Below are 18,575 nucleotides of genomic sequence, written 5' to 3' on the forward strand. Positions count from 1 at the left end.
GGTTGGCCACGCCCACTTAGAGAGACAGGAAGTGTATACCATTTCATATCATTGGAGCAGCCGCTCATGGAGTATCTTTCCATTTATTGAATATCTTTGGCTCTAGTGGGAGGCAGCAGTCAATGCGGCGTCTATGTATATATGTCTATGGTTGCTTCGAGCTGTGAAATTAATTCTCAATATTCCCGTGTGACTTGAAAGCACCACCGAATTAATACTTAGCAGGACGCACAGAACAGAGAAGCCTATGCAACTTAATTTCATTCATATAGCAGAGTTTATGTGGTAAAGCTAAGCTATGAGTGCACATTTGGTGTTTTGTTTTAAATGCATGTGTTCATTGTGACAGTGACTGTAATCTCCAATAACGTTACTGCTGAAAAAACACTGAAATTAGCATGGCAGTAAATCAACAATTAAAACATCCAGCATATCTTTTTCCAATAAATTTTTATTTTTCAGTTTTAAATAGCCGAAAATAAAAAAAGAACACAAGGAATAAAACATGGTGATCATCCAAACAGCTACATGTGCATATCATTATGGTTCCTGTTGACGCTGTAAACCAATGCTGAAGACCACCTAAAGAAGAAAATATCTGCTTGTCTAAATTGTTTTGTCATATGTAATTTATTATCCTGAGAAATTCAGTATTAAGTCCCAATTTAAGTATGAAATTAAACAATCAATATTGCTGCTGCAAAAATACAAAGAGGACACCCATACACTCTAAAAATTATATCAAAACCCGTCCACTCTCAGCTAACACAAAGGATTTAAATGAAAAAAAAAAACAAAACAAAAAAAACATGGTGGCCTTCTTCACTTCCAGAGCTGCAAAACATTGATGATCCTGACTGATACTGTGACAACACCTTTTGACAGACACTTTTCCTACAGAAGATTTTTTTTGCCAATTAAACCTAATAATCTCATCACAAAATTCATTCTCAAGCTGAGACTGCAGGCATAATGTCTACCCAAAGAAAGAGACTAAAAATTACAAAGCTTGCAAGAGAGCAAACAAACACAAGAATACAACAGTCATAAAATATTTTGGGCTTACTTTTACACTGGTATAGGTCTTTGGCTCCTTCAGGCTGCTCATAGGCAAACCTGAGGAGAAATACAGTTCTGATCAGTAATTAGTTCTGCCCTCCAGCCCCCAGCCCCCAGCCCCACACCCTCTTGTAAAACATGGTCATCCTATACGAACCTTACATCTGAGCTACTTCAAATAACATAACCCCACACTCAAAACGACAGAGAAACACATCCAACAGTAACTAGAAGAAACACAGCAAAGATCAATTTCATGTTAGCGAAAAATTCACGAGGAATTTGACTCAGCTCGCCAGACGGTCCTCCAGACGGAGAGTCCCTCATCGTCACAAGTGCTTGTTATCACTGAGCTGAAAACAGATCATGATGTAGATAAACTGTCCTCCAGAAAAAGAGACACACGGTTTCCAAAAATGTCCTGGCATGCACAGGAACTTTGAAAAACACCGTCCTGCGTCAATTCATATCTGGTCCTATTGAAGCGAGAGACAGAATGTGAAACTTGGAAAATGTCAGATTCTGTGTGTTTGCAGTTCGCTGCTTAACACAACAGAGGGCTGCTTTAAGTCCTCTTCATTCAGTCACTTAGGCCAACTACTGGTGAGCAACACCGAGTTACAATTAGGGAAATAAAGATATGCGAGAGAGAGGCTGAGAAAAGTTTGGAAGTGTTTGCACCAGTGCAAATGTTGCTATTGTTGACAGTGGTATTAATCCGACAACACCTTATACTGTACAGGGGAACAACTCAATGGGATTAAGCAATAGTTTAAGTTATTCTCTCAAAGTAAGGTTTGAAGTGGTGATCACAACTGTTTGCAAAATTGGATAAACTGTGCTGGTGCAAATCTTACCAGGTCTGACCTTTCCACAACGATGCATCGATTTTAAATCTCCGAGAATAATTCAGAGATTTAGGAAAAAACTGCTCTTTTCATTGGTTTAACAAGTGGGAAGCTTCAAATCTTTCTTGGTTGTAGACCTTGAATATCTGGCAACCCGGGTAGAAAAAAAGGGGGTAGCATCTTGTCAGCTAGATTGTGTTGCTGTCAAAAAGCATGTCACGATTCCTCGTTGCCTGAGTCGTCCTCATCGTAGCAGCAGTCGCCGTCCCCGCCCTCCACGTCATCATCGTCATAGTAATAGTCATAGAAGAGGTCGGAGCCTTCGTCGGGGGGCGGGATGCGTGTGCGGACGCAGTACTCGGCCAGCGTGGTGGGGACCTTCACGCCATCACGTTCGGCTTCTGCTTTAGTGGCCAAAACCTGTTTCCTGAGGAAGATGCAAAGAACATACACAGAGGTATCACAACACTAACCCTTCGCACAGAGCTCGTTTATCTTGGGTGTGCAATGATAGCGACATTTTTACCTTATGATTTCTACATATTCACGGTCCTTGCCCTTGCTGTCCCTCCATTTACGGTACATGACAGAGGCGTCCACATTAGCAGGAGAAAAGGTGTTAGGTTCATTCAGCAGCGATATCACACTCAGTAAAATAGTCCTAGAAGAAAACAATAAAGATGAGCGGAAAGTGAGTGTTAAGCCTGCAATGAAATTAGAGACATTGCACAACAGGATATAAAACACATTAATAATGTATTTGATTACCAAATGTGGAATATCTATTCTACATTCTCCTTCATTCTCTTATAACCTGTGTTTTCTACTTTCCAGATATTCAACAGAGCTAATAATTATGTTCACTAACAATTATTTAGCCAATAACTTTAACAGTTGTGGTTAAGTTTTCTGACTCATTTAAATGTTTTATTGTGTTAGCCCAGTCCATAAACTAGCTCACATTACCCATGTGGTGTTGGATGCCCAGATATGGATTCAGTGTTAAGTTTTGAGAACTCAAATGAGACTTCAAAGAAGACAGATGTTATGTGATAAGGGTATGGGCCGGGTAAATTATTGAAGTGCTTTGTGAGAGAGGACAAAGCAGGGAGGTAGCCTACACAAGAAAAGGGAGACATATGAGGAGAGATAATGAGGGAGTGGGCTCACCGGACATTCTGGGTGGGATTCCATCTCTCTGAAGGCAGCTCTCCGCTCTGTGGGTCGTCCACCGGTGGGTGCAATATAGAAATGCACACATCCCCGTTCTGAAATAGAAAGGAAAACCACTCTGATGGGTCATGTAGACATTGATAAGAGCACACACACACACAACAAAAACATTATTTAACTGAAAACTGTGCCAGGGTGTGATACCACACCTCATAAATGTTGGGGTGCCACATCTTGGTGAGGAACCTGAAGGCAGGTGGGGAGTATGGGTAGTCTATAGGGAACTTGATCCGAGCCTGAAACAGAAAACAGACCAGTGAATTAAATTCTTCCAAACAGGCTTGTTTTTAACAGTGTTGTCACATTGGTGGTGCTCCATTGTTTCTCTGTCCATGTAGATTATATATATGTTTTTAAATTGCATATAATCTTATGAGCTCAAACTGCTAAACAGCTTTGGAGCAAGCTTGACAGTAGTTTTTAATCTGTCATATCACTGCATGGTTCATAGCAAGGTGGACCTGGTGAGTAAAGGTTCAAACAGTGTCAATGTCAGTGGTAACAGTATGTTCAAAGACAGTACTCAATAAAATGGTAGTCTATTCCGAACCACCCCCCTCTTACCTTAAAGTACCCCCCCTCATAATGAGTGTTTGGGGGTCCGAAAATGGCCACTTCCCAGTTGTACAAATCAGCCTCGTCCACCAGTGTTATTTTGAATCCCTCGACAGGTTCCTCCTGAAGACTCTTCATTTCCAACATTAATGCTTTCTGTGAGCTGGCCACATGAGAGGGGTCGTGTTGCGCCATGTTGGTCTAGTTAGCTTTCAAGATTATCTAGAGCCGACAGCTGACGGGTTTTGTTTACACGAGCACCGCACCAAGTTAGCCTCACTGGGCAAACAACCGGGCCGGGGCGGACACTGAAAAAACAACTTGTGTTTCCGATGGTCGCAGACAATGAAATAGGCCAAACCAGCCGGGCGGCGCGCGAGCCGAACAAAGCTGGCGCTGATTTGTTCCCAAATCAGATAAATTATTTACCGATGTCAATACTCTGAATATACTGAAATCGGCGGACAGGCCATACCATTGTGGCTGACCGGCGTCCCCAGCTTCAGTGGATCTACCTGGCAGGGCAGCCCCGGGTATAAGCCGCAAATCTACTGGTAGCTGCCTGGCTAATGTGAGCTAGCTGACAAGCTCTACTTTACCGAGCAGCTGGAGACGAGTTTAAAAAAACAAACACCACAGTTTCTAACTCCGGCGAGGACCAGAGTAAAAAAAAAAGAAAACACAGCTACTGGTTTAGTCTGGTCAGAAATGTCGGTGGTAATATCACCACGTAGAGCAGGGTACAGAATAATGTTGTTGAAAGGATCTTCTCTCCCCTCAAAACAGGCAATGGCGCCCTGTGTCGCCTGGGAATTGTAGTTCAATTCAATCTGTAAACATTACTTCCTCACCTGAAAGCAGTCAAAAAGACAAATATGGGCGTTTAACATGACTTTGTCATATGAACTCAAAGTTAACCACGGGTGGTTTTATTTAGTTATAACCACTATTTATTGGAAATTTTATTTAAAAGTGAATTCAGTGAACTACATTTGCCAGTATCACCGCGTCACGACAACGCGAGTGTTGTTTGTGTTTGTGAAAAGCTGCTTTGACCTATTTACACTCTGAAATTATTTTAACACGACATCACATCCCAGTGATTGTAATTTGATTTTAAATGTTGGGAGTGCTGTAAAAACTGTAATTAAACTTAGAGAGTATTTATTATTAGTTTTTTGTTAATCTGTCCATTTGACGTCTCTTTTCTGCGCCACATTGTAAAAGCCCCTCATAGCTGGCTTTCTGTTGCCTGAGTAATTAAAACTGTAACCAAACTATTAATAATGTATTGTTTTCTTTAGAAATTAGAGGCGGACATATTTGCTTTTATACATTTCGAAAAAAAACCCCCGATATATTTCATTGATGTATACCTTGTATTACCACCGTAAGGATGGTAAACTGATTTAATTTGTTACCTCTTATTTACGCGACAGAGCTGCCGTAGGACCCACACAACAAGAAGTTCGCGATGGGCTCGAAGTCACGACGTCGGTCCCGCTCCAAGTCCGGGAGTCGGGGTCGGAACCGGCGGAACAGGTCCAAAATGAGCCGGTCTCGATCCCCGGAGGAAAGGAGAGGCCGCAGTCGGTCCGCGGAGTCGAAGAGAGCCGCCCGTGGTCGCGTCCGGTCCGGCAGCAGGGACTCCAGCGAGGGCTCTCCTGCTGCCAGGCGGCGGCCTCCGCACAGAGACCGTCCGGGGTCCAGGAGCGGCTCCGAGGGGGACAGGAGGCGAGGACCGCCGCGCCACAGGAGCAAGTCGACGGGTCGATCAGTCAGGTAAGTGTCTCCGCTCTCTGGTTTCCCTCTGGTTACACGGTTGTGCAAGGTTTTATACGTTTTCCGGTTCGATGCAACTTCATACAGCGATGCACAACGGAGGGGAAATCACAACTTCAACTACAGTAAAAGTAGACAACTTGTTTTAAGCGGTATTTTCTTCATCTATTTAGAACTACGTATTGTTCCTATGGTAACCCGAGTGGATGCAATGGCAGACGTCATCATTAGTTACACCATCTCATCATGCAATCCAACGAAATTATTTATAATCCATTTACTTGCTGATCTGTCAGATATTCTCAGTGAACTGTTGGAAAAACTAACAGTTACAACGTATTGTAATGGTATCTTTGGTCAACTTGGCTGCAAAGGCTGACGTGGGGGCCAAGCAGCCCAGCAGACTACAGTTCCCATGGAAACAAGACATCAATTTGTCAAGGACAAAGTTGTAAGCACTCGCGGTAACTAACTTTCATATCAGGTGATGAAGACCTGCCAGTAAGAGTTTTTGAGAGAGTTTGTAGAGTGTGGGTTTAGTTTTTCAAGGGCTCACAGATTACACACCAGCAGCTCTTTACATCTTAACATATTATCTATTAAAATATACTGCCATTACTCTGCTGATTAGTAAAGAATACATGTATTCCTGCAGCCTTCAATAAATGGGTGCTCACCAGTAAGTGAAAATGTAAAAAAAATAAATATATATATCACTTCTTCTGTCCCAGTTCTGATTCAGATGATCCCAAAATGAGAAGGAAGAGAGTAGAAGTGGAGACCAGGAGGGGAACATCTCAAGAGAGAATAAGGAGGAGGTCCATGTCCAGCTCTGACTCCCGTGGTGGAAGCAGTGATAGAGAGAGACGAAGACGGAGAAGTCCTGACGAAGGGAGTCCAGCCAGAGACAGACAAAAGAGGGAAAGGGACAGAGATAGAGACAGGTGGACGGGCAGTGGCCGAGACGGGGAAAGAAAAGAGAAAGACAAAGACCAAAGCCAAGAGCGGAGGAGGAGGAGTGAAGAAAGGGAGCGAGGGAGGAGGGAAAGAAGCAGAGATCGGGCGGACAGAGACAGAGGGAGGACTCGCTCCAGTTCGGCTGACTCCTCCGACAGCAAAACCCACGTCAAAGAAAAGGAGGAGCAGAAAAAACAGAGGGATATGTTGAAAGCCCTGGAGACACCAGAGGAGAAGAGAGCTAGAAGACTGGCAAAGAAGGAAGCAAAGGAGAAGAAAAGAAGAGAGAAGATGGGATGGAGTGAGGAGTACATGGGCTACACCAACGCAGACAATCCCTTTGGTGACAACAACTTATTAGGAACATTCAAATGGCAGAAGGTGAGTTGGAGAGCTGCTTCCTGTAGTTAAACATGATCTCAGTCACAGAAGTGTATCAAGTTTCCTGTAATAACTTTTTTTTTGTGAATCTGCGTGATTTTTAATTTTAAGGCACTGGATATAAAAGGCATCGGCCATCTGGGAGAGAAAGATCTGAAAGAAAGGAACAAACAGATTCAGGAGGAGAACCGCAGAGAGCTGCAGAAGGTATGAGCAGAGGGGCAGGTTTTTATACAACAGTACAATGTTACAGAGTAATGAGAACATCCTTCATTGATCGTTCTGCTGGCGTTGACGTAGGTAAAACAACTCCGTCTGGAGCGGGAGCGGGAGAAGGCCATGAGAGAGACGGAGCTGGAGATGCTGCAGAGAGAGAAGGAGGCGGAGCATTTCAAGACGTGGGCTGAACAGGAAGACAATTTCCATTTGCACCAGGCCAAGCTACGGTGAGTCTGAAGCCACAGCCGATGCAGATCCACACATTTTTTCATTGTCTCACTGGGTTTTCTGTTGGTCTATTTTACCTCATGTATAGGTGATGCACTCTGGTAACCATCTTCAGGTTTCCTACAACAGTTCCCGAATGCGTACATGTGTCATCTGAACATCCTTGCGTGCTGTGTGTTTAGGTCCAAGATTCGAATTCGTGATGGCCGTGCCAAGCCCATTGATCTTTTGGCCAAGTACATCAGCGCAGAGGATGACGACCTTGCCGTGGAGATGCACGAACCATATACCTTCCTCAACGGGCTCACAGTCACCGACATGGACGACCTGCTGGAGGACATCAAGGTGTGTTGTTAAGTCACATTTAATAAGTCTAAATGTTCCATACCTGTGGTTTACAATAGCTCCTGTTACACAGAATTGCTGTAATTGGGGGGGATGTGTGCAATGTAATTAAAGGGCATTTCCAGTCGTAATCAATGTTTACCTCAGATATCAGGTCACCTATGATCAGTTCATTTCATACCATCCAACTGCAGCGTGTGGATGTTTATATTCGTTTTTGTTCAAGAATCTATCGTTTTTTCAATGTTCATTGATGGGCTCCGGACTAATTTTAAAATTGTTCTGTTGTCACAAGTAACGTCCTTTTGACCATCATTTACATTTTAAAATTTGCTTTACACTTAAATTAAATCAAAATTCTGCACTGTTCCTTTCTGGGTCAGAGAAAAAACGCCTCACAATCCCTCTACTGTTGTGTTCTCTTTTAACCCAGTAAATAATATGAGCATACATAAAACAGCTCAAATGAACACACCAGAGATTGCAGTGCTGAAATTGCATGAGTCTGGTGATAACTTCAGTCTGAATGAGATTGAGATTTGAAAGATATAAACTGTGTTAGTTAAATGTATTATATTTAGACTTTTTATTTTGATTATGCCAATTTACAAATTATTTAGCAGATATTCTGGTGGGACAATCCTGGTGGACACAATCATCTCCAGTGTCCTCTTAATCAGCGCTTTCTACCAGTGTCCTTCCTTTTAATTGCCACTTGGAGGTGCCAAAAGCTCTAAATTGAAAATCAATAAATTAGGTGCATGTCAAACTCATTTTTGTTCAGGGGTCACATACAATGCAATTTGATCTCAAGTGGGCCCAACCAGTAAAATAAGAGCATAATAACTTATAAATAATGAGAATATTAATTTTTCCCTTTGTTTTTGTGCAAAGAAGTACATCATTTAGATGGTTACATTTTATGAACTATCCTTTCAGAAAACATTGTGAACAACCAGAAACATCCCAAGAAAGACAGTATACGTGCAATTTCAACAGTATTATGCCTCTTCTGTCTTCTATGCAATTTTCACACTTGGCAAATTCATCCCGCGGACGGGATTGGACCCTCTGGCAGGCCGGTTTTGGCCCACGGGCCTTATGTTTGACTACCCTGCAATAAATAATTGGTTCTAGTATAATTGAGATGTCATGCTGTGAACCACATTGTGTCACCGTACAGTCAAATGCAGAGTTTGGATGATCACTGAGCCAGATGCTCAGACAGATGTTGTATGTAACTTAAAATGAACATAATCTGTACACAATTCACTGTAAGAGTGTCATTACACTGGTAGGTGTATATGGAGCTGGAGCAAGGCAAGAACGTGGACTTCTGGAGAGACATGACAACAATCACGGAGGACGAGATCAGCAAACTTAGGAAACTGGAGGCCTCTGGGAAAGGACCAGGTATGTGTGTATTGCACCAACATCGAACAGTGGATTTACACCTCTGCTCTGTGAAGCTGTATTTGCATCCGTCCTCTATGTTTGTCATATTTTGCAACTGTGGTGAAAGCAACAGGGAACCGTGTTTAACCACAGTTGTTTTCCATTACGTTTTTACCTCGAACCTCAGGCGATCGGCGCGAGGGCATCAACACAGCTGTGAGCACGGACGTCCAGACGGTGTTCAAAGGAAAGACGTACAGCCAGCTGCAGGCGCTGCATCTCAACATCGAGACAAAGATTCGAGCCGGAGGATCCAATCTTGATATCGGTTACTGGGAGAGTCTGCTGCAGCAAGTCAGAGTCTACATGGCCAGAGCCAGGTACGTGTGTTCAATCGTTCATGGTTCCTCTCGTTTTAGCATTTTATGGTAAGATGTTATACAGTTGCATTAAGTAACTCGGCAGTGGAAGTTTGTGGATGTAAAACTGCAGATTTAATGTTACAGGTTGAGAGAGCGACACCAGGATGTGCTACGTCAAAAGCTGTTCAAGCTGAAACAGGAACAAGGAGTAGAAAGTGAGCCTTTGTTCCCCATCATCAAAGAGGAGCCTACGAGTGACGAAGATGAGTAAGTTACCGGGAAATCACACGCTGCACACATCCATAAACTGCAATGATCCAGTGGTCAATTCAGTCACCGTGACCTGGGGTTAAGTCTGTTTCACTTCACGTTACATTCATTCTCACTTCTGTGTTTCTGATAAGGTTGTGAATTCCTATTTTAAAGAAAATAATCCCAAATGTGTTTGTAACAGGGAGAGAGCGGGAGAACAAAGCAGGGAGAATGCGTCAGAAGAGCCGGGACGGTCGTCCTCAAAAAGTAAGAGCAGAAGAGAAGCAGAGGATTCAGACGAAGAGGCGGGCCCGTCCACTTCCACAGCAGGAAACCAAGATGAGGATGGAGGTGAAAAGGGCGATGGGAAGGACGAAGAGGACAAGGGTGAGGTGGTGGAGGCCGTGCTGACGGAGGAGGACCTGATCCAGCAGAGCCAGGCCGAGTACGACTCGGGGCGCTACAGTCCTGCGCTCCTCACCTCCTCCGAGCTGCCGCTGGACACACACACCATCAGTCCAGAGGAGGACGCACACAGGCTGCAGCTGGCACGCAGACAGCTACAGGTTACAGGTACGAGAGCATGCACAAAAACACATAACATATAAATTGCGTTGATTTAAAAATGTGATGGGAGGTGTATCGTTTCACTCACTGTCCCTCCTTCGAATTCTTTCTCCATCAGGCGACGCCAGCGAGAGCGCAGAAGACGCCTTCGTACGTCGCGCAAAAGAGGGCATGGGCAACGACGAGGCCCAGTTCAGCGTGGAGTTCCCAGTCACGGGGAAGATGTACCTGTGGGCGGACAAATACCGCCCGAGGAAACCCCGCTTCTTCAACAGGGTCCACACCGGCTTCGAGTGGAACAAATACAACCAGACGCATTACGACTTCGACAACCCTCCGCCCAAGATCGTCCAGGGATACAAGTTCAACATCTTCTACCCAGACCTGATCGACAAACGCTCCACCCCGCAGTATTTCCTCGAGCCCAGTCCCGACAACAAGGACTTTGGTATTTTGAGGTTCCACGCCGGCCCGCCCTACGAGGACATCGCCTTCAAGATCGTGAACAGGGAGTGGGAGTACTCGCACCGACACGGTTTCCGCTGTCAGTTTGCCAACGGGATCTTCCAGCTGTGGTTCCACTTCAAGAGATACCGCTACAGGAGATAAGAGGCCACGCTCCAGGATGGACCAAGAGCCCCGCTGCTGTGTTTTTAACCATACACAGTGTATGGTCTTGGTTGTACAGTCATTTTTGTATTGGTTTGTTCCAGCTACTATCAAAATCAGATTGTTACAGCTCCAAATCTGTACTGTTGTCTGAAAAATAAACTGTAATGCTGTTTGAAAATTACACATTAAAGATTTTTTCCCCCCTTTTTACTTTACCAAAGCTGTGAGTGTGACTGACAGTCACTTCCACATCTGTTCCTCACATTCCTGGCAAGTCCTAACTGGCAGAAACCTTGTAAATCCTGTTTGTTCTGTTTGGATATAGCGAAACAACACATGGTCCAGGTAGAAAAGGTTTAATACAATAAAAAGAAATCTTTGCAGCTAGAGGTTAGAAATTAAATGGCTCAATTTCAGTTATTGTGCATTCCCTGTGTAAATCATACCAGTCCTTAAAATGTATTATCTAAAAAAAAAATAAAAATGTTTTCAACAATTAGTAAGAAACGTGTTTTTAAATGTACATACAACTGTAATAAAACAAAAGTAAAGCAGAAATTCAAGCATCTCATGCTTATTCAAAAACATATGTATCAAAAAAAGGAAAAAGCCACACGCACATCTGTGCCAAGAACTTTGGGCAGGTGCTGAGCCAAAGACTTGCAAGAATTAAAAAGAAAATAGAAAGGCTCGCACACCGCAGGGCTCCAAAATGCAGTCCATTTATTCACAGGAGAAACGTTACAACTGCTCTTCGTCTGATGAAGAGCAGTTGTCGCTCAAAACGTTGTATTTCTCCTGCGAATAAATGGACTGCATTTTGGAGCCCTGCGGTGTGCCAGCCTTTCTATTTTCTATTCAAAAACTTATAAAATCTTTTGGTGTTTTCAGTCTCAACATGTCATAGTGTCTCTCCAAACACGGTTTGGAACATTTGTCACTCCCTTATTGTCCAACTTGTAAAAGTCGACCCATGTAAGTTGACATTTCAGTTCTCAAATATCTCAGTTGAACTGAATCCAGTTGTGGTTAGATACATATGGGTTGTGCCGCTCCCGTTTAACCTTTTAAATGGCGCTCAAGGGTGAACTGTGTCACCTATCATTTTTAAATTTCTGACTCGTCATCAATGTACTGGAGAGATGCGACGTTAACTTCTGCTGCACCGTTCCCCCCCCCTGCAGCACTGAACGCCACTTCTCCTCCGTTGTGGTTGTTATTACTGCTGCTGTTGTCTCTTGCAGACATGAGGGGCTTGTCCTCTGTGGAGACAGGCCTCGGTGGCTCTTGGTAGGGCACAGTGGAGGTCGGACCCTCCTCCTGATGGGATTCGTGGGACTGTTCGCTCTTCTTCCCACAGTTCCAGGGAAGAGGAATATGGCCTTTGTAAAAGTTCCAAGCCAAAAGGCCAACAAGAGCGATCAGTGTAAGCGCGAGTACAGCCTGCAGTCCGGCCACAGAGGCCACGTCTCTCTGAGCCTGTGGAAACAGCGTCTGACCGCCCCTGCCTGAGGCCGCCATCGTGAGCTGGTACTCCGCCACAGTGGATGTGTACTCGTCGGTTTTGGAGCGCTCCACAGACACGCAGCGGTACCGACCACCATCGCTGTCTGTGGTGTTGAGGATGAGCAGTCCGTCCGATAGTAGCTGAAATCGAGTGGAAGGGGTCAGAGGGCGGCCGTCTCGCTCCCAGCTGATTTTCGCCAAGTTGGAAGGTGAAGGGCAACTGAGCTTAACGTTTCCTCCTGGCCAGAAAGACTGATTCTTGGGTTTAATAGGATCTAAAAACAAGACAGATCATTCATGTCAGAATATTTTCTTTATGATGTTTATATATCACACTGCATTTGCACATCTCACCAGGATTGGGGCATAGAGAAGCATTTCCCTCTTTCACACTCTGGATCAGGTCTCTGCAGCAGAAGATACAATATGAAACTTAGTTTGGATAGAACTGGTGTGAACACAGCTTGCTCTGCATGTTGACAGTAGCCTACCTTTGTGAGTTAGAAAGGGCAATACATTTCCCATCAACTTTGTCCCAGCCACAGTATGGGTCTCTGGTTAGGACACAGTCCATGCAGGATAAGGACCTCTCACAGCTGGCCAGTGGGATCTGTGCAGCTCCGTTTTCTGAGCCTGCATAGAGCTGATGCTGTTCACATCACACACAGACACAGAAGAGTTTTGCTGTTGTGTGTGCTTTCCACTGATATACGATGAGCTTACACTCGAGTAATATTTTTTAAAGTAAGTAGCCATTCATTTGACCATGGCATGCAGGGTTTGAAATTACCGTGACATTAGAAAATTTCAGAATCTTGATTGGCTCTGGTGGTTGGAAAAGCTGCGTTTCCTCTATGATGAACATTTCTCCATCGTAGTTCACTGCTTTCAGCATACTTCCTTCCTCTTTTCATGTGAAACAGAAACATGCCATACTTAAACAGTAATATCAAGCTAATAATTATGACTAATAATAATATGACTATATGTAACAGTCATGTTGCCTGCACACACCTGTGCCTATAAACATCACGTTGTACTTCTCGCCATCTGCAGCCTGCACTTGGTTGACTACGATGCGTGTGAATGCAGCTCCCCTTCGCACCAGCACTGGCTTCTCTCCTACTGGCTGGATGGGCTGGTCCATGAGGGGCCGGTCTTTGATAAATTGAAGTGTGCGGTCCGGGAGGTCCAGAGTCTGAGTTATACCCGCTTTACGAGCTTCATTGTTTATACACTGGCAAGAGAAGAGGGAAAGGAAAGAGAAAAGGAGGGACAACAGAGTCAGAGTACAAAAGGAATCAGCTTCCCGCTGGGACACTCGTAAAAAAAAAGAAGAAAAAGGTGTTGCCTTTTTAGATTTTGCTTTGTTTCTTGCACATAGACACACACACACAGTGGGCAGACTTACAGCTCCAGGCCGAGGGACGGGGACATCTCCGCTATACATCACCCACTTAACAAAAGAGGTTTCAACAGGCACTGGAGTCTTGTACTTCCCCTCCGCAAACACTTTGCTGATGTCAGACACCTGGTACACACACACTGCAGAGAGATCCGATGTGTCCCTAAAACACACACAGAAAATGTGAGCCAAAGAGTGAGCCAACAGCCATTTAAGGAAAAAAAAAAGAAGAAAAAAAAGCAACCCTCCTCCCACTACTGAGACAAACACGCCAACACGTTTGTTAATTCATACGTACGACTGCGGAGTGAAGATGGCGTAGAACAAACAGGTCTTCCAGTGCTTCTGAGGATCACACCAGCGGAAAGTGTCCTGGATAATGTATGGCAGCTGGGACTCCAGCACTGGACAGTCCAGTCTGGCTTTCAGGAAGGATGTCCACTTCTTCTGCAGAGTCCTCTGACCTCCAAGATCCCCCTGTGAGCACGGACAGGCACAGTGGTGCCAGACAAACGGGATGCCCAATCAAACAACAGAAAGGGTGGAAGGAAGGAAGCACTGTTTATACATTATGCTATTGTTGTGCATGGAAACCGAGCGGCAAGAAAAACAAATACATGCATGTTCAAGTCTTTAAATCACCTTGCAGACGCGGGCCACACGGGAGACCACCAGTTTGTTGTAACAGTCGCACTCCACAGCTGTTTCACTGAAGAACAGGTAAACCTTGTCATCATCTCCCTCCTCGCTTTCATCCCCCTCTGGCATCTGAGCCATGGAAACAAAACTGGGCTCTGGTGTAGAAAGAACAAAAAATAAAAACATTGAATCAGCTATTAAACAAAAAAATAAGAGGGCTGCAGGAGTACAGTTGAGAGACTTTTCAAGTCCTACCATCTGCTGTTATTGTTACGTCTTACCATTCAGCCAGGAACTCTTGAACTCTGTACGTATGGAGACTGGAGTGCTGCGCGTCACGATTGGTTCAGAGCCCAGGAAGTTCATTGAAGTGGCAGAGTATAAATCGTTATCTGGTGAAAGAAGACGGCGAGCATAGAGATGTTAAATTTTATTATTTTGCTGCGTTTAAACAATATTTGGTATATTGTTTTCTGTTTAATGCCTACTCACCAACCATGATGGAGGCGTATCTCTGGAAAGGATCAAATGGACACTTCCCTTTGCCGTCCTCTTTGTCGTTCTCAAGTATCAGCTCTCCATCTGTGTAGGACTACAGAAACAGACACACTTAAGTCCTTGAGTGATTTGATGCAGATATCTACACGATAATTGATTCAGTCTGTGTAAAGTATGGGATGTGTTTCTGAATTTGTCTCACCATGAAACTGCACTCTGGATCAAAAGCATTGGTTCCACACACATACATCCTGTTATCCTCCATCTTATGCAGTATCCTGATATAGTTCTTGCACTCTGTCTGTAAATACATAAAAAACAAAGCACTGAATACATTTGCTCATGATCACAAGATCAGTTCCCATTGGCAAAGACTAAAGGGACCCACCTCAGGATCTTTTCCTTTGTTTTTACACTCGTCTACTTGCTGATCTGTCACTTCCCATTTCACCTGGAAGAGTGAGAACGATTTTAGTTAGACACTTCTCCACAATTTTTCTGAAGTTAAAAACTGAACAGGACTCACGGGGAGTTAGGATAAATGTAGTCCTGCTCAATATGAGGGAACAATACCACAATACCAAGTTCTATACTGACATCATGACATGTTGTGTGACAAAATGTATTATTTATCATTTACTTAAATGCTCAGGACAAACATTCCCAAATGCTCAGATTTGATGCTCTAGGCTAGAAGGAAGTCAGTGAGTGAGTGTCACGTAACAATTTCATAATGTTAAGGCGTGGGCGTGGGTTGATTGAACTTTAGCAACTGCTTCCTCAGAGGCTGAATTCAGGACACAGCGTCTGGCACAAGACGCAGACCTCATCCAAGAAACCTCTGATAAGGCATTTCTAAAGTTCCCTAATGCTAACCATGAATGGGCGCTGCTCCAAGAAGGAATTGGCTTCAACTGTGTTATTTGCAAAGGTGTGTTCTTACTGAAGCCATTTTCTTGGAGATGTCCTTGAGGTCGAGAGCATACAGCGCCTCCCTGGCACCCAGAACCAGCAGATTCAGGTCTTCTCTCAGCAACATGGTGGAGTAGTTAAACACACCCTCCTCATTAAACAGGTGAGTGTTGTCCCCTGCAGACAAAACATGGTTGATTCAATTCGTTGTCATTTAGAAACCATGAATAACCAGACTCCTGTTTTGCAATTTGTCTGACCAAATTTACACAATGTGTGTCAACACATGAGTAGACACATTGTAAGCCGAGGTTACACAAGAAAGACAGGTAGCAACACTCACCGTCATAACGAACAGATTTACGGGGAACATGGTGCAGTGGCGAGTCTTCTTCCAGGGTCAAGGCCAGAGGAAGAAGCCAAAAGATACTGAGGGACAGCAGCGGATGCATGGCTCCTTTGTTCAAGCTACGAGGAATTTCAGCTTTATTGTTTCCCTAACAGTCAGTCATACATGGGTAAAGACAGCGAGTGGCATCTATGACGTGATGAGGTCTTTGCTGACTGAAGAGCATGGGCCCCTTTACTGGCCCCTCTCAGCAGGCTGTCCATGGTGAGATAGATGGCACAGACCAAAGAAACAAAGCCAAGGAGGGCTGAAAGAGAAAAAAAGGTTGGACGGATATCACAATCAATTCACTAACCACGGGACCTGGCAGAGAAAGAACTCAGGTTATGTATATCAAAACAGAAAACAAAAAAGGGGAAAATGATGCGAGGAAAAACATTGAATATATTATGTTTTAAAAAAAACAAAGTGAAAGAAACAAAAGCAATAACAACAACAAAAAAAATAGATTAATGGCCAGAAAGGGCAGAGTGAGCTAAAGTCAGCACGGCAGTAATTCTGTCAGTGCCATAGTGATGTTAATGCAGGGCCATGAAAGGCATTCAGCAGGGTGCAGGGATGTCAACCTCATCTCTCCTGCAGCACCAAACACAAGCACACAATGAGAGACTCACACAGAGAGCCAGGGTCTGGGCCATATGAGCAAGAGAGAGAGGGTTGCAAAAGATGCCTCACAAACAGGAATTAAAAAAAAAAAAAGTCATCTCCACACTTCAGCACAGACAAAACCAAAGAAATCTTTACCCCACCGCTTCTGCAGTTGCTGCACTGAAGCAATACCAGCTGTGGTTGGTTGGTCATGGTTTTGCTACTACCTGTTCATAGTGGGTGTGTACTGTTGCTGCTGGCTGCAGCTGCTTTCTCAAGAGAGGTGAGCTGGGTTTTAGGCTACTGATGAGCTGCAGCATGTCAGAGAATGCAGCCCTGATAAGATGGTTCACATTTTTGGCCCTGGGGCAAAGACAGCTTCACTCAACAACATCGGTTCACACACACACAAGAGCTGCACTTTGGCTTCAGCCTTTATGCGCCTTTAACGCCCTCCTGCAACAATAAGCACGCTCGTTTTGAAGCATTTAAGTAAGTCTGTTAGCATAATTGAGCGAATAAAGCACCATTAGGTAATTTAACAGTGACAAAGTCATTTGTTTTCGTCGATACAGAGCAGAATTTGTCAATTTAGTCCATATAAATGAACAGAATCATACATTTTCACCCCCCACAGAAAATATCAGTGGTTTCACAGACTGTAGCACAAACAGCAGCAGTGGGTGAACCGTCAACAAACACTCGTATCAAGATTAATCACTTACCTGCGCACCGACACGCCCAAGACTGTAAAGACCTCCATTAAAATAGTCCCAACACCTGTTTAAGCGCAATTTCTAAAACCCATTACCTGCTAATTAACTAACACGTTGCTGGTAAAACTAAGCGTTAGTTTTTCCTTCTTTCTTCTTCTTTTTTATTTTATTTTATTTTTTATCCGTGAGCAGCAGACGAAGCCGACAGACAGGCGCGCGGCAGCAAGTGCCAGCCCCACGCTCCTGGTTTGAGTGGTATAGTCAACCAGAGCTAGCTCGGTGTAACTTCCTTAACTTTGTAGAGGTGCATTTATCCAAGTCACAGGAAGAAAAGAGAAAAAAAAAGTCTCTCTGTTACCACTCAGCAGCTTCTCCGTCTCTGTGTCCCTCTCAAAGACTCAGCGGTCATCCGGCACTGAGCCCGCGGTGTAAAGGAGCTGAATGGCTGCTGCTAGGGTGTGTGTGTGTGTGTGTGTGTGTGTGTGTGTGTTTGGGTTTTTTTTTTTTCAACCCCCGTCAAGCTGCAGTTGAGACGGCGCTGATCTGATCTCGCTCTGATTAAGTTTTCATTGTTTCCGCACACTTTAACGTGACGACAGCGGCTGCAGCTGACTCAACAAGGCCGAGGTGAAAGATAAAAGCAGTCTGTGTGTGTTTTACGGTGTGTGTGTTTTTTTCTACGAGAGCAAACATGTTCAATCAGGGGTGAAGTGATGGAGTAGTGTTACTCAGTGATGATGTGCGAGTGAGTGCTGCACTGACTGGACCGCAGGCTTGGTGGACTATTATCACTGTTGAATTATTACACATTAGAATATGGCTAATGCATTTTTTTTTTTTTTTTACATATAGTGGGGGCATAATAGATGTATATCAGGTGTCATATGGAACAAAATAACTTTCATGCAGAGAGGAAAGTTCAAAGTTGTATGTTATTTTGCCCAAGGACAGGCTTATGGCTGGGACAATAATGGAGAAGTAGTGCATCACCAAGATGGAGCAGCAAATAAAATCATCTCTATTGTTATGAATTCATGAACACATGAAAGAGAGCGTATCTGAATCGCATATTCACCTGTATTTCCACATGGCTCCAGACTAACTTTT

General features: G+C 44.1%; 3 protein-coding genes across 3 annotated transcripts; 1 reads left to right on the plus strand and 2 right to left on the minus strand.

The window, feature by feature from the left end:
• Nucleotides 1–435: 435 nt before the first annotated feature.
• Nucleotides 436–4,483, minus strand: LOC146971308 (ubiquitin-conjugating enzyme E2 R1-like). Its single transcript, XM_085805840.1, has 5 exons — nt 3,705–4,483; nt 3,290–3,376; nt 3,078–3,175; nt 2,434–2,568; nt 436–2,334 (listed from the first exon to the last, which is right to left on the minus strand). Exons 1-5 carry the CDS (start codon nt 3,888–3,890, stop codon nt 2,124–2,126), a joined length of 717 nt encoding a protein of 238 aa, XP_085661966.1. The 5' UTR covers nt 3,891–4,483; the 3' UTR covers nt 436–2,123.
• A 675-nt stretch (nt 4,484–5,158) lies between these two features.
• Nucleotides 5,159–11,005, plus strand: cactin. Its single transcript, XM_085805803.1, has 10 exons — nt 5,159–5,477; nt 6,209–6,815; nt 6,927–7,022; nt 7,116–7,261; nt 7,445–7,607; nt 8,906–9,020; nt 9,190–9,382; nt 9,509–9,631; nt 9,819–10,189; nt 10,302–11,005. Exons 1-10 carry the CDS (start codon nt 5,170–5,172, stop codon nt 10,790–10,792), a joined length of 2,613 nt encoding a protein of 870 aa, XP_085661929.1. The 5' UTR covers nt 5,159–5,169; the 3' UTR covers nt 10,793–11,005.
• Nucleotides 11,006–11,710: 705 nt separating this feature from the next.
• On the minus strand, nt 11,711–17,628 carry sema4e (semaphorin 4e). The gene is made up of 15 exons (XM_085805805.1): nt 17,478–17,628; nt 16,099–16,411; nt 15,787–15,932; nt 15,232–15,294; nt 15,046–15,144; nt 14,838–14,937; nt 14,627–14,737; nt 14,349–14,500; nt 14,005–14,183; nt 13,713–13,869; nt 13,316–13,538; nt 13,092–13,207; nt 12,793–12,950; nt 12,656–12,708; nt 11,711–12,576 (listed from the first exon to the last, which is right to left on the minus strand). Exons 2-15 carry the CDS (start codon nt 16,205–16,207, stop codon nt 11,903–11,905), a joined length of 2,340 nt encoding a protein of 779 aa, XP_085661931.1. The 5' UTR covers nt 16,208–16,411; nt 17,478–17,628; the 3' UTR covers nt 11,711–11,902.
• Between the last annotated feature and the right edge of the window lie 947 nt (nt 17,629–18,575).

This window comes from Trachurus japonicus, chromosome 17 (genome assembly GCF_045865225.1).
Source record: "Trachurus japonicus isolate A0001 chromosome 17, Traja_1.0".
Taxonomy (NCBI): Eukaryota; Metazoa; Chordata; class Actinopteri; order Carangiformes; family Carangidae; genus Trachurus; species Trachurus japonicus.